General features: G+C 45.0%; 1 protein-coding gene across 1 annotated transcript in view; it reads right to left on the bottom strand.

The window, feature by feature from the left end:
* Positions 1–13264, bottom strand: part of CLU (clusterin) — a 170120-nt gene that overhangs the window by 115049 nt on the left and 41807 nt on the right. The window contains exon 2 of the mRNA XM_086928054.1: positions 8621–8734. Within this exon, the coding sequence (XP_086784180.1) occupies positions 8621–8726 (106 nt within the window). The 5' untranslated portion in view covers positions 8727–8734. The remainder of the gene's footprint in view (positions 1–8620; positions 8735–13264) is intronic.

Here is a 13264-nt window from a genome sequence, read left to right as displayed (position 1 = left end):
CAAGAACCTCCTGGTCACCTGCTCCCACGGATTCAAAGGAATTCAGGTACGCTCTCTGACAGATTGAAGTGCCTAAACAATTCTTTCCGTCTGGGCAGGATGGCAGAGGGTTTAGATGTTAAGGCTTTGGCAACCATTCTTGAGGATTTGCAAAAGCAGCTTAGTGATACTAGGGAAGAGGTTAGGAAGTCCAATCAGGAGGCTAGTTTCCTTAGGCAGCGGGTTGAGGAGCTTTCAGTGAGTCCCAGTCCCAATTTTGGAGGGCTTAAGGCTCCAACCTTTACACCCACCTCTTCGTCATCATCTGCATTAACAACACAAGTGGTCCATGCCATGTCCCCTACCATTCCTTTGGCCCCTCCCGAAAGATTTCAAGGGGATCCGCATAAGGCTCAAATCTTTTTGACCCAGTGTTCCTTGCATTTCCTCTGTAAACCCATATTATTTAAAGAGGATCAGTCAAAAGTGGCGTTTGTGCTGTCCTATCTAAGTGGTGATGCTGCAGCGTGGTCAATGCCATTGGTCTCCTCTAATGATCCGGTGTTGTATACATTTGAAGATTTCAAGGCAGAGTTTCTTTGAATCTTTGATCGTCGAACAATTACTCAGACTACTGATAACGAGTTACTGGACCTGAAACAGGGAAACAGAGAACTAGTGGCTTATCTGGCACAATACAATAAGTTAATTGTGGAAACTAATTGGCCTGCAGCAAAAAGAGCGGCAATTTTTTATAGAGGTCTAAGGGACGAGTTAAAGGATGGGCTGTCCCAAATTCCTAGAAGACCCACAGATGTTTCTGAATTATTTGATTTGGTCCTTCAAATTGATCAAAGACAAGCTGAACGCCGGAGTGAGAAACGAAAAGATGTGAAACCATTTCCACCACGCTTTGATCGAGTTCGTTCGGAGCCCACGAAGAATAGTGAAGTTCATACAAGTGAAGAACCCAATCAGATTGGAGCAGTTCGAGGCCCTTTGTCTCAGAAGGAGAGAGAAAAGCGACGTCTTGGAAAATTATGCATGTACTGTGGTCAGTCTGGTCACTTCGTCAAAGAATGCCCAAAGAGACCCAAGACCAATTCATGGGTAAAAGACAAGCTCCACCAGTAGACGGAGTTGCACTGGTGGGAGCAGCCCCTGAGACAACTCCCAAGACTCAGCTATTAGCAAATGAATGGCAAGCTGTGGCCCCACATTTGATCTTGTCATGTACAATATGGTTTGGTAAGGGTCGGAAAGAAAAGGTGTCTGTGATGTTGGATTCCGGCGCCACTGGAAACTTTTGTGATCTACAATTTGCTAGAATGGTGGGCATCCAGTTTGAAAAGAAACTAAAGCCAGAACCGGTGCGAGCTGTGGATGGAACAGAATTATCGTCAGGTCCTATAGAGTTTGATACCGAAGTCATAACTGTCGTCGGTCCAGAGGAACATCGGAGTTTTATCAGCTTTAACCTCATTGACGCTCCTCAGTTTCAAATGATTTTGGGGTTGCCCTGGCTCACTGAGCATAACCCAAGGATCGATTGGGCCAAACGGACTGTTGAGATGACTTCTGAATTTTGTACAGAACATTGTTTTCATGCAGGGGTGGATGCTTCGCCAACTACTATGTCTTCAAATTTGGCAAATCTAATGCCCATGGTTTGTGCTGTGGAAGCTCCGGAGGTTCCAGAGGTTTATTTTGATTTGAAGGAAGTCTTCAACGAAAGAGAAGCCAAGCGATTACCTCCTCATCGGGAATATGATTGCCGTATTGAGTTGGAGCCTGGAGCTACTTTACCGTGTAGTCGCATTTATGCACTATCAGAACCAGAGAACCAGCATCTTAAAGAGTATATTGAACAGAATTTAGAGAGTGGTTTCATCCGACCCTCTCAGTCGCCAGTTTCTTCACCCCTCTTTTTCATTCCTAAGAAGGATGGGACGTTGAGAACTTGCATAGACTATCGTGCTTTAAAACTGGTTACCAAAAAGAACCGCTATCCTTTGCCTCTCATTTCGGAGCTTCTGGATCAGGTAAAGAGTGCTAGAATCTACACTAAATTGGATTTGAGGGGAGCGTACCATTTGGTGCGAATGGCAGAGGGTGAGGAATGGAAGACAGCGTTTCGCACTCGTTTAGGTCTGTTTGAGTATCAAGTCATGCCTTTTGGATTATGCAACGCTCCTGCCGCCTTCCAGCATTTTGTAAATGATATTTTGAGAGAGTTTTTGGATCGCTTTGCCGTTGTCTACATTGATGACATCCTCATTTTCTCAAACAATCTGGAAGAACATGTTAAGCATGTGCGTGTCATCTTAGAACGGTTGCTGAAGAATCAATTGTATGTGAAACTGGAGAAATGTGTCTTTCACACTGCCAAGGTGGAATTTTTGGGTTTCATACTCTCTCCGGAAGGTGTCAACATGGATGATTCTAAATTGGAAGCTATAAGATCCTGGCCTGCTCCCCGCTCCATCAAGGAAATTCAGAGTTTTTTGGGATTCGCCAATTTTTATCGGCGTTTTATTCAGAATTTCTCAGAGAAGGTTAGCCCAATTACTCGACTTCTAAAGAAGAATGAGCGTTTCGTTTGAGGAAAAGAACCTGAAGAGGCCTTCCAACAGTTAAAGGAAGCTTTTGTATCTGCACCCATTTTGCAACACCCTGATTTGAAGGAACCATTTTTTGTGGAAGCGGATGCTTCCAATTTTGCTATTGGTGGCATTTTATCCCAGCGACAGAAACAAACAGGTCAATTACATCCTGTGGTCTATCATTCTCGGAAGCTTTTGACTGCTGAAATAAATTACCCCATTTCTGACAAAGAACTTTTGGCGGTCAAAGAGGCTTTTCAGATTTGGAGGCATTATCTGCTTGGAGCTCAACATGTCATCACTGTGTTCACCGATCATCGCAATTTGCAGTTTTTAAAGTCAGTCAGAACCCTATCCCCTCGTCAGTTGAGATGGTCCCTGTTCTTTGCGGACTATGACTTTGTCTTGGCTTACAAGCCTGGATCGGCCAACGGAAAGGCAGATGCTCTTTCCCGTCTAAGCCTGGGAGATGTTACCGACAAGAAGGAGGAAGGTTTTGTCAGTCCCCAGAATAAGATTGTAGCAGTTATCGTGGAGGATGAGTTGGAAAAGCAGGTGCGAGAAGCCTTCCAAGGAAAAGAATTTTGCAATTGGATATCAGAAGGTCCAGAAAGAGAACTAAGGGATGGGAAACCATACTTTCAAGGGAAACTGTTTGTTCCAGTTGAAGAATTACAGTCAGCAATTATTCAACAGTTTTATGATCATCCACTGGCAGGACACAAAGGAGCTGCTAAGACACTGGAGCTGGTGAAGAGGAGTTATTATTGGCCTGGCATGGAGGCACAGATTGGGCAGCACATCACCACTTGCGAACAATGTATCAAAGGGAAGAGTTCTAGACAGCCACCCGAAGGGTTACTTAGGCCTTTGCCCATAGCACCTTCTCCTTGGCATACCATTTCTATGGATTTTATTGTAGAATTACCTTCTAGTCAAGGTTATTCTGTAATCTGGGTGGTGGTTGACCAGTTCACTAAGATGAGTCACTTCATTCCCCTAAAAGGTCTCCCAACAGCTTCCCAATTGGCAGAATTGTTGGTTCAACATATTGTGCGACTGCATGGAATCCCTAAGATAGTGATTTCCGATCGAGGTCCGCAGTTTGTTTCCCGATTTTGGAGATCATTTTTGAAAGGTTTGGGGGTGGATTCTCGTCTGTCCACCAGTTTCCATCCAGAAACGGACGGGCAGACGGAGAGGGTGAACCAGGATTTGGAACAGTATCTTCGTTTGTACTTGATGGATCAAGAGGGAGAATGGCCCTCTCTATTGAGTACTGCGGAGTTTGCTTACAATAATTCTGTCCATTCAGCCACTGGTTACTCCCCATTCTTCCTTAATTCAGGTAGACATCCTAATATGTTAGTGGGAAGAGTTGAGGTTGAGGTCCCTGCGGCAGAAGAGGTAATCCAAGATTTACATAAGGCTTTTCAGTCAGCATCTGCGAATCTAGCTAAAGCAAAACAGAACTATAAGAAACAGGCAGACAAAAAGCGTAGGGAGAGTCCAGACTTTGAGGCTCGAGATTTGGTTTGGGTGTCCACTCGCCATATGCGATTGACTGGAAACAGGAAGTTTCAGCCTCGATATGTAGGTCCATATCCCGTAGTGGACATGGTAAATCCAGTCAGTGTGAGATTGGCTCTTCCCAAGTCTATGAAGATTCATCCTACCTTCCACGTTTCCCTAATTAAACGAAACCCTCCAAATTTTCGACGTTCCCATCCTCCTGCTCCAGTTCAAGTCGAATCTGCCGAGGAGTTTGAGGTTAAAAGAATTTTGGACTCCAAATTGAAAAGAAACACTTTGTTTTACCTTGTGGATTGGAAGGGTTTCGGTCCTGAAGATCGATCATGGGAACCTAGTAAGAATGTTCACGCCCCGCGGTTGGTAGCTGAGTTTCACAAGACACATCCGCAGAAGCCTAGAGAGGGGGCTTTAGTGGGGGGTACTGTCAGGTCCCAGCGGGTGGTAAAGGGTGCTGCTCCCAGACTGCTGTTTAAAATCAAGTCTGGTTCCAACTACACACGCTCTGCTTGCGTATGGAGGCAGTTAGTTGCTCAATCTCGGCTTAAAGATACCCTTCCTGATTGCGCCACTGACTAGTTGCGTTACCGCTCTAGTCTTTCGTGGCGGCCATTTTGTGCGCTTGTGCCTTTTGTTCGGCGCACTTCAACGGTCATTTTCCTGAGGGAAAGAGGCATCTTAGTTAGCGCGTCTTTTCGAGTTTAGTTTTTCTGCCCGTTCTACTCTGGTCATAGTTGCCCTTCCCCGCCTCAGTCCCAAGCGCTATTCCCAGCGTATTCAGTGAGCGCAACTTCATTATTCCTGGTCCCGAAATTCCGCTTCAAGAGCTATGCAGTTTCCTGACTCCAGGTCCTGGTAGGATTCTTCTTCTTTTTGGGACTTGGTCTTCCTGAGGGAGGTAAGGACTTAAGGATTAGAACTTGATTCTATTGGTTCCCATTGCATCCAGTACTCTCCGGGGAACCTCTTGCACCTCGAGTGCCCTTCTCTGGCGCTCAGAACTTGCTTATGAATTGGAAAACTAACCTGAAGCAGTAACGACAGCATAGGCGTTTTCTATGGCCTGTGTAAGACTTTTGACTGCGTTTAAGAGTTATTAGACTACTATTAGCTAGAGGCTCACTGAGGAGTTTGGATCAAGCAGCAAGTTTTCTTCATCCTTCCTGAGCCTAGATGACATCAAGTATAGGGTTGTATATGTTGATATGCATATTAATTATACAGTGTTATACCACCGTGAATTCAGCAGCAAAGATTGAAACTACCACAACTGTTTGAACTCATCTCTAGTCGGAACTTCATTCTTCCTTCCCGACTTTCACCTTCCAGACTCATTCATAGAGAGAGGCTAAAGTCTGCACACATTCAGGTACTAGAGTTAAGATACTTGGTGGAAAGAGTCAGGTGAAAGTGCCAGAGTGTAGTGGGGAACTGTAGTAATGTTTTGCTTACTTTTACAGGAGATGTCCTTCCTGAATGAAGAGTAACCGAAGGTTATATGTGTGGCAGTCTCTCTGTTTGTTATCCACTTCCCCTTTCCCTTTCATTCCTGGGCTCAGAGTCCTCTGGGCACAGAGGTGTAGGGGAGTTGGGAAATTAGCATCTAGCAAGAACCTCCTGGTCACCTGCTCCCACGGATTCAAAGGAATTCAGGTACGCTCTCTGACACTACACAGGCTTTCTCAGAACACACAAGGACGTGTTGTTAAATTACAAGTACATTTAATTTAATGATTTGATGACCTGTTCATCGCACTACAAGGGATAAGAATATGATAAGGGCACAGGTGGACCATTTGGTTGTTTCTATAGGGTCACCGCCCAAGTTAAAAAGTATAAGCCATTACCCATGTAACCCATTGTGGGTGAACCATGCAGAGTGGTGCAGGGCACCTGGTGTGATCAAAACTCACCCCTGTGGGGACATGTGATGTGATAAGTATATAATGTCTTGACCCACCACTCTATCTTAGGATCATGCAGGGTTATGGCATCCGAATGCAGACCAGGCGCCTCGCTTATGTGCCTGGGTTTTGCCAACTATAACTGTGAAATCAGTTCTGGTGCTTAACTTGGAGTAGGGGTGAGTAAAACACCTATCATCTTAGTGAATATATCAGTAAAGCAATGTTGCACTGGTTTTCTTCGTGTTTATATCTGTCACATTGTGAAGAGATAGTACTTTTTTTTATACTTCTATTGAGTCATAAAACATGATAACACCGGTCACAAATGGCCAGCGGCGTTTTAGCTGAAATGATCATGGGAAATCTACGCCTTTGTTTCCCCCCCCTTGGATTAATTGGCTATTTGAAGGACGCGAGCCTGGACACAGCTCTGGAGCGGATTGCCTCAGTCTGAATTGGCTTTATGGCCCTCAGTCCAATTAGCATAGGCGGACATATAACTAACCATTTTTTTCTGTTCGTCACTGCCAGGCCTTGACAGCATTGCTAGCAATGCTTTCAAGATAATCACCTGCGTGGTGGTCATTTCTACATCTAGCAGGCGGCATCTTCGTCAGGGCGATGGAGTAATTTAATCTTCTGCGCTGGCAGAGAAACGGTTCTCCTGCTAGAATATAAATCTGGCTCCACATTCATTATTGTGCAGATAGTGCAGCCATCTTGGACTAGTTCATTTGCCTGATAGTGATCAATCTAATTGTTGATTTATTTGCCTAAGTCAAGTTTATAAACCTAGCCTGTGTAACCATTAGTAGACGTGTGTCGGCACTCGTGATATTAATCTTCTACAATAGGATGTTGATGCATGTCGGTCATGCTGCATGCATATGTATAGGGTTATTCCAGGGAAGGGATAGAGCTGTATCATATTCCTGCAAGTCAACAGGAGCTTTGCAATTTGAGATGGGGTTATACCCTACCTGCATTAGATCTGTGTCCGTCACGTGTGGGGCCATCTTTTTAAGAATAAGCAAGTGTGTCTGCTTCTCAATCCTGCGGCTGCACCCACCATGAACCAGTGTTTTGCAGCTATCAATTAGGCATGGGCGGAAAATCCGTTCCGCTCGCGGATTTTGCGGATTTTCGGGAAATCCGCAATCCGCGAGATTTGCGAATTTCCTGCAAAATCCGCAAATCCGCGAGCAGCGGATTTTGCTCGCACTGCTCGCACTGTTCGCGTGAGTTCGCGCCCCGCGAATAAGTGCGAAATTGCAGAAATACGATCTAAGCAAAACTGAAAGTAACTACTTACCAGGTTCAAAAGTTCAGGCACATCATTAGTAGCCATTTCCTGTAGTGCTTCCTGAGGGGCCCCCCAGAGTTCAGTTGCCAGTTGAAACTATTATGTGACCCTGCTCTGAACCTCAGAATAGTTACACATATGCCACAAAGGTCATGAATTACAGCTAAGGGAGACAAGCAGGAGCCAGGCTTGAAGTTAAAATCCATTAATCAGCCCCTAATTCATTATTGTCAGTTGGGGCAGGGCAGGTGTTGTAACTAATTTTGCAACAATGAAAGCACTTAGCAAGTGCAAAAGATCACTAATCAGGGCGCACTAAGGAAGCAGGTGCTTGCTAAAAAAATATTCTGTGACACATTAATCAGCCCCAAATTAATTCAGGTCACTTGAGGCAGGGAAGGTGTGCTTTGCTGAAAATAATGTACACTGGACAACCAGAGGGTGTGGTGATGAAACAGAGGGTGGCATGGGTGGGCCAGAGGGTGGCATGAGTAGTCAGAGAGTGGCAGTGGTGACAGAGAGTGGCAGTGATGAAGAAGAGTGTCCCAAACAGGTTGGACACGTAGAAACAACAAGTTCGCAAAACTTGCGACCCGACAGGTAAGTTCGCAAATTGCGAAATTGTAAAAACCCTCGCGAACTGGCAGAAACACGGGCGAACACAAAAAAAAAAAAAAATCCGCAAATTCGCGGGAATTCGCGGATTTTGCGGATTGCGAGTTCGCAAATCCGCAAATTCGCGGATTGCCAATCCGCAAAATCCGCTCATGCCTACTATCAATGCAAATATTTGGTAAGAAGGATTTTTGTGCTGAAAACTTGTTATTTGGTAATGGTATTACCGACTACGCTGATCTATAGTTAAACAGTAAAGTTATCAGCTACCCATAAACCAGAGTCATCGGTCGCTGCCACAGACCTCTCACCAACAAGATGCAATGATACTGGTGAGATTTCTAACTCTGGAACACTTCTGCTAGAAACTTTATGCTGGAGTGAAAGAGACAAGTTGCTGTGCTATACTTACTAAGTTAAAGATAGTCAGGGCTATGCAGATCCAAACAGTAGAAGATCTGCGTTACACAAAACATGCACATTTAGATCTTTGAACTTGCCATTGTGTTACTGAATTCAGTCTACACGTAACACTTGATCCGACACAATGTTTGCAATGGGTTCCAGGGCAATCAGCACCGGATCAAAACAAACAGAAGCGTGGAGGGCAATAACAGTCACAGCAGTGCCAGTGTGCAGGTGATAACATGGAGCACACAGGCACACGCTCTTACTGAACTTACTTTTGAGAACCACTGGGGTCACCTGGGTTTGACAGGACACCAGCATTACTCCCATCAGGAAGAATGCTAACAGCAAAATCATTTTCAGATCTTTGGAATCCATCATTTCGGGTGCTGGAAGACAAAAGTGTGACAATGTTAATGCATCTTCGCAATACCCTCATTTTATTGCAGGAATGGATACAAATACATGAACAAAGTTGGCATTTGTAAAGCACAACCACCACTCAAGAGGGAGGGGTTAGTTTTCATTTCAAAAGAATCAAATACCAAAAAGTCAAAAGTAAATATTATAGCATTCTAAATGTTAGATTTATGTTTTTGGTTGATTCCCAAGGCCTAACAATTTGTAGAAACGCACAATCAGTGCAATCTTTAAGTCACTGGAAAGTTATTTTTTCACACCTTCTGAAAGACAAGCATTTGCAATGCAATAGGTCTCACATTTACGAGAGTTTGAGCTATTCGCATTGTAAATTACCATGCCTTTTATTTATGTTTTTTTTAAACAGATAAATAAAAGGCATTGTCATTTACAATGCCGATAGCTTAAACGGCACCTTTCCTATAAAGAGGAATCAAAGTGTTAGGAGCAGGCAGGACAAAGACCCAGAGGGCACAGGACGCATGTGAGTCTGTCACTACTTCCCAGGCCGGTGAGCCTTTCTTTTCTGATTGGCACAGGTGTGCCTAGCTATATGAGCTGCAGTGGGAAGGAAGGCAGGCAAAAATGGGACTAGGGACTACACTGAGACATGTGGAAAAATCTGTCACTATTGCCTACAATAACCAGTATAAATATATACCACCAAAAGCCCAGGCATTAACCAGTACCAAAAGCCAAGGTACAAAAATATATACAAAATATATCACCTGAGGAACGAAAACACCTGCTCATCTGAAACAAAGCACAATTTAGGGTGTGCAATTAACCAAATTTTATTGAAACACAAACAAACTCAAAACTACAACACAGGTGCAACACAGCAGTCCAAGTGAAAGAGGCAATAATTGTGCAAAGAATGCTAACCCTCTCATATAACCCATCTATCATGTTTCTAAGCTAAAAACAGTTGGTGAAAAAATGTATGAGACAACAGGGATGACAACAGGGATGACAACTGACTGACCAAAGCCATTGACAGAGGCAAAACACCAAGCATCGTGTAAAATAGCCACATTAGTGATTGGATGCCCGCCACCAGGCTGGAAGCAAACAGTAAACCTTGATGCACACACTATTTCAAACGCAAGCAGTGAATATTTGTACAAATCATCGAATGGGGTATGGTGGAACAGTGAAGAGGGCTTTCAGAATAAAAGAGAGAGAAGCACTGCACGCAGGAAGGAAAGGCGGGAGACTCCTTGCGCGCGGAATGAACGAGAGAAACAGAGAGAGGGATAGCAAGAGACAGATGGGGGAGCAATGAGTACAAAATGAGGAGTCGAGTGAAGAAATGTACAAAACAGAGAAATAGAGGGGCTGAGAGGCGACTGTATTTAGCACGAAGAGCCCCGAATCCTGACTAGTGGGAGAAGAACTGGGGAGGGAAGTCATCTATCAAAGATGGTGAGAGCAAGGGGTCCTGCATCCTGTGTCTAATCGAAAGAGAGATGCCCCATGCTTTATAGAGGGTGGAGTCCAATTTCCCACTTTGAAAGAGGAGCCCGGGTGGAGAGAGAGAATCACACTGGCCCTGCTGGAGGTCACGGGCCGTGTGTCGAAAACAGAATGGGAGAGCACAAAATCGTATATCCAGCTGGCGAGACAGGTCCTGAGGAGAGCGAATAGGCCAGGTGTTCACAAGAGAGACCAGTAGAAAGACGTCTAGTGTCCATTACGGTGAGGAGAGGTCTCCTTGTCAGGAGGGGGCCAGAGGACGGGCCACATTTCCAACGAAGAGCGAAAAGGCCGGGGTGCTTGAAGAGAGAGGGGTCCGCGGGCTAGAAGCGGAATGTGACGTCACATGTTTACGAGAAAGAGAGGTGCTGGCTGGGGAGAGTGTCCGGAGGGAAAAAAGGCTCCCCTGTTTTCGGGGAGCAGCAGCCCTGCGTGGGAGAAGATAGACCATGATTTCCAGCATGAAGGGAGCGCATCAGGGTGGAGTGAGAGAAGACACATGCACAAGAAAACACTGAAAGCGAACGCGAAAGCGATCGCTATGGTAAAAAAAAAAAAAGGCACGCCCGCGAGTGGTGCATGCGCGCGTGCCACTACGAGTCATATGTTTCAATTATCGCGCCCGTGTCTGGGCACGGTAATTGAAAACATATGGGCTTTGGTGCGCGTAACAGACACCAATAGGCCATGGGCGGAGCAATGCGCCCGCCTTTGGCCTATTCCGTGCTCTGTTTAAAAAAAACACACACTCAAAGCCCAATAGCGGAACCCAAAAGGAAAAGCACACGCACAAGCATGTGCAATTCCAGGGTCTGTGTTCAAACCCCGGAAAAAAGGGTTCGCCTGCGCGAGCAGTGCTGCGCACTGCATCGCGAGGGGCGAGCCCTAATAAACGATTGTACCATAAATGTGTCTTACTATCAGAACTAAAAATTACCACTAACAGTACAGGTGTTTCAGCAAATTTGCAGTACTTTTGCTAAAAACATCTTCCTACGGTTCCATTATTTATTAAATAAAGAGAACAACAAAGCAAGGCGTGTCAAGATAGGTTTTCTTGATCAATCGTCCTACCATACATTTTACTACTCAGGCATGTTTGCAGTGATCTGATCTCTTGGAACACTCAAGATTTAATCCTTGTGTTTCAAACATAGTCAACAAACTTTCCAGCTCGATTACGTCATCATGGACTCACCATCGATTTACTACTCTTAAATCCACATGTATGTATGTTAAGGATCTAAAGATCATCAAATTAAGTATATTAAATCTGTACTTACCAATATTCATTTTTGTTTTTGGATATTCTGGGTACAATATTTATGTAGTAAAATATTTAAAACTTGATAATATAACAGGATGCCGGTTTCCACACACCATAGTTACTTTACATGTTTCCCCACAATGTACCTTTTTCCAGGATCATCTGCCTGCCTGCCATTAGTCATCCTCAGTGTGGGAGTGGTGGTACTGGTCTATGAAGCATAAGCATGTCTATTATGGTGTGGAAGGGACATATGGTGTCCATACATGTCTGTGGTGGAGTGGATGGGGCATTTGATGTGCAGGCCTGGCTGTGGTGGAATGGAAGGGACATATGATACATTGGCATGTTGATGGTAGTTTGTAAGGGAAATGTGGTGCACCAGCGTGTCTGTGGTAGTGTGGAAGGGAGATATGCTGCTCAGGTGTGCCTGTGGTGGTGTGGAAGGGAGATGTGCTGCCCAAGCATGAATGTGGTTGTTGATAAGAGACATGTTATGTCTACTTGTATAGCACACAGCTCACCCTGGATGGTATCCTGGTGCTGAAGCAGGAGCTGTATAGGGTGAGACAGGGTCTGGATAGGTGAAGAGTCAGATCTTCAGTTTTTTTGTGGAATTCAAGAACTGAGGAGGTGGCTCTGATATGTAAGGGGAGGTTGTTCGAGGCTTAAGGAGCAAGGTAGAAGGCACATATGCTGGGGATGGTTCGGTACATGTGGGGTGTGGGTTCGTGTATGAGTCAGGCTAAGTGGAGGTCTCTGGTAATTTTCCTGGAAGTTTATGCAGTTGTTGAGGTACATGGGGTCAGTGTTGTGTGAGCCTTTGTATGTGTGCATGGTGATATTTGAGTGCACGTTTGTGGACTGGGACCCGGTGGAGCTCCTTGATGTTGCGAAGTGATGTAAGTGCAGGGTGGCAGGTTGGGGGTGAGCCTGGCCACTGATTTTTGCATGGGATTTGCCATAATCCAGCTTGCTGGTGATGAGGGCTTTGATGACAGGTCTTTGAGTGTTGGTGGGGACGCCTTTGAAGATCTTCTTGAGCATCTTGAAGCAAGAGACTGAAGCTGCATTAATTTGGCTGGTCATGGCAAGCTGGTTGTTGAGTAATATTCTCTGCATGAGTTACCAGGAGGGGTGTGGTGCCAAGTTTGGCAAGCCACCTGGTGGAGTTCTGGAGTGATGTTTCTTTGCTGAAGATGACTACTTCTGTTTTGTGTCTGTGTTGAACTTCAGGCAGTTGTTTTTCATCCACCTAGCAACTTCAGTCATGCAGGCAGAGAAATTAGTCTGTGTATTTGGCTCCTTGTCAGACAGGTAGAGTTAGAACTGGGTGTCATCAGCAAAGCTTATTGTGGATTCTTGTTGAACTTCATAGATGCGGTTGATGGGGTTTGAGGTGAAGGGGTCTGGCTAACCAACTGGGTGTGGTCTGTCAGAAAGGGGCAAATCCAAAAAATGTGGGTCCTTGGATGCTGGCTTCATGCAGTTGTTGGATAAGGATGGGGTGAGAGAAGGGGTGGAAGTCTGCAGAAGGAGCCAACAGGATGAGGGCCACAGTGTCCCTTTTGTCCATAATCATCTAGATGTCATTGATGAGGATGGTCTTTATTCTGTAGTTGGTGCTGAATCCAGATTTAGTTGTGTCAAGGAGGTGGTTATTGTTTCGGTGGGTGGCTAGTCGTATATCTTTTCCATAAATTTTGCAGGGTAGGGCAGCAAGGAGATAGGCCAGTAAACAACTAGTGTTTTCAGA

The sequence above is a fragment of the Lissotriton vulgaris genome, chromosome 6 (genome assembly GCF_964263255.1).
Source record: "Lissotriton vulgaris chromosome 6, aLisVul1.2, whole genome shotgun sequence".
NCBI classification, from domain to species: domain Eukaryota; kingdom Metazoa; phylum Chordata; class Amphibia; order Caudata; family Salamandridae; genus Lissotriton; species Lissotriton vulgaris.
Note: the sequence above shows the minus strand (reverse complement) of the source record. Positions and strands in the feature narration are given on the sequence as shown.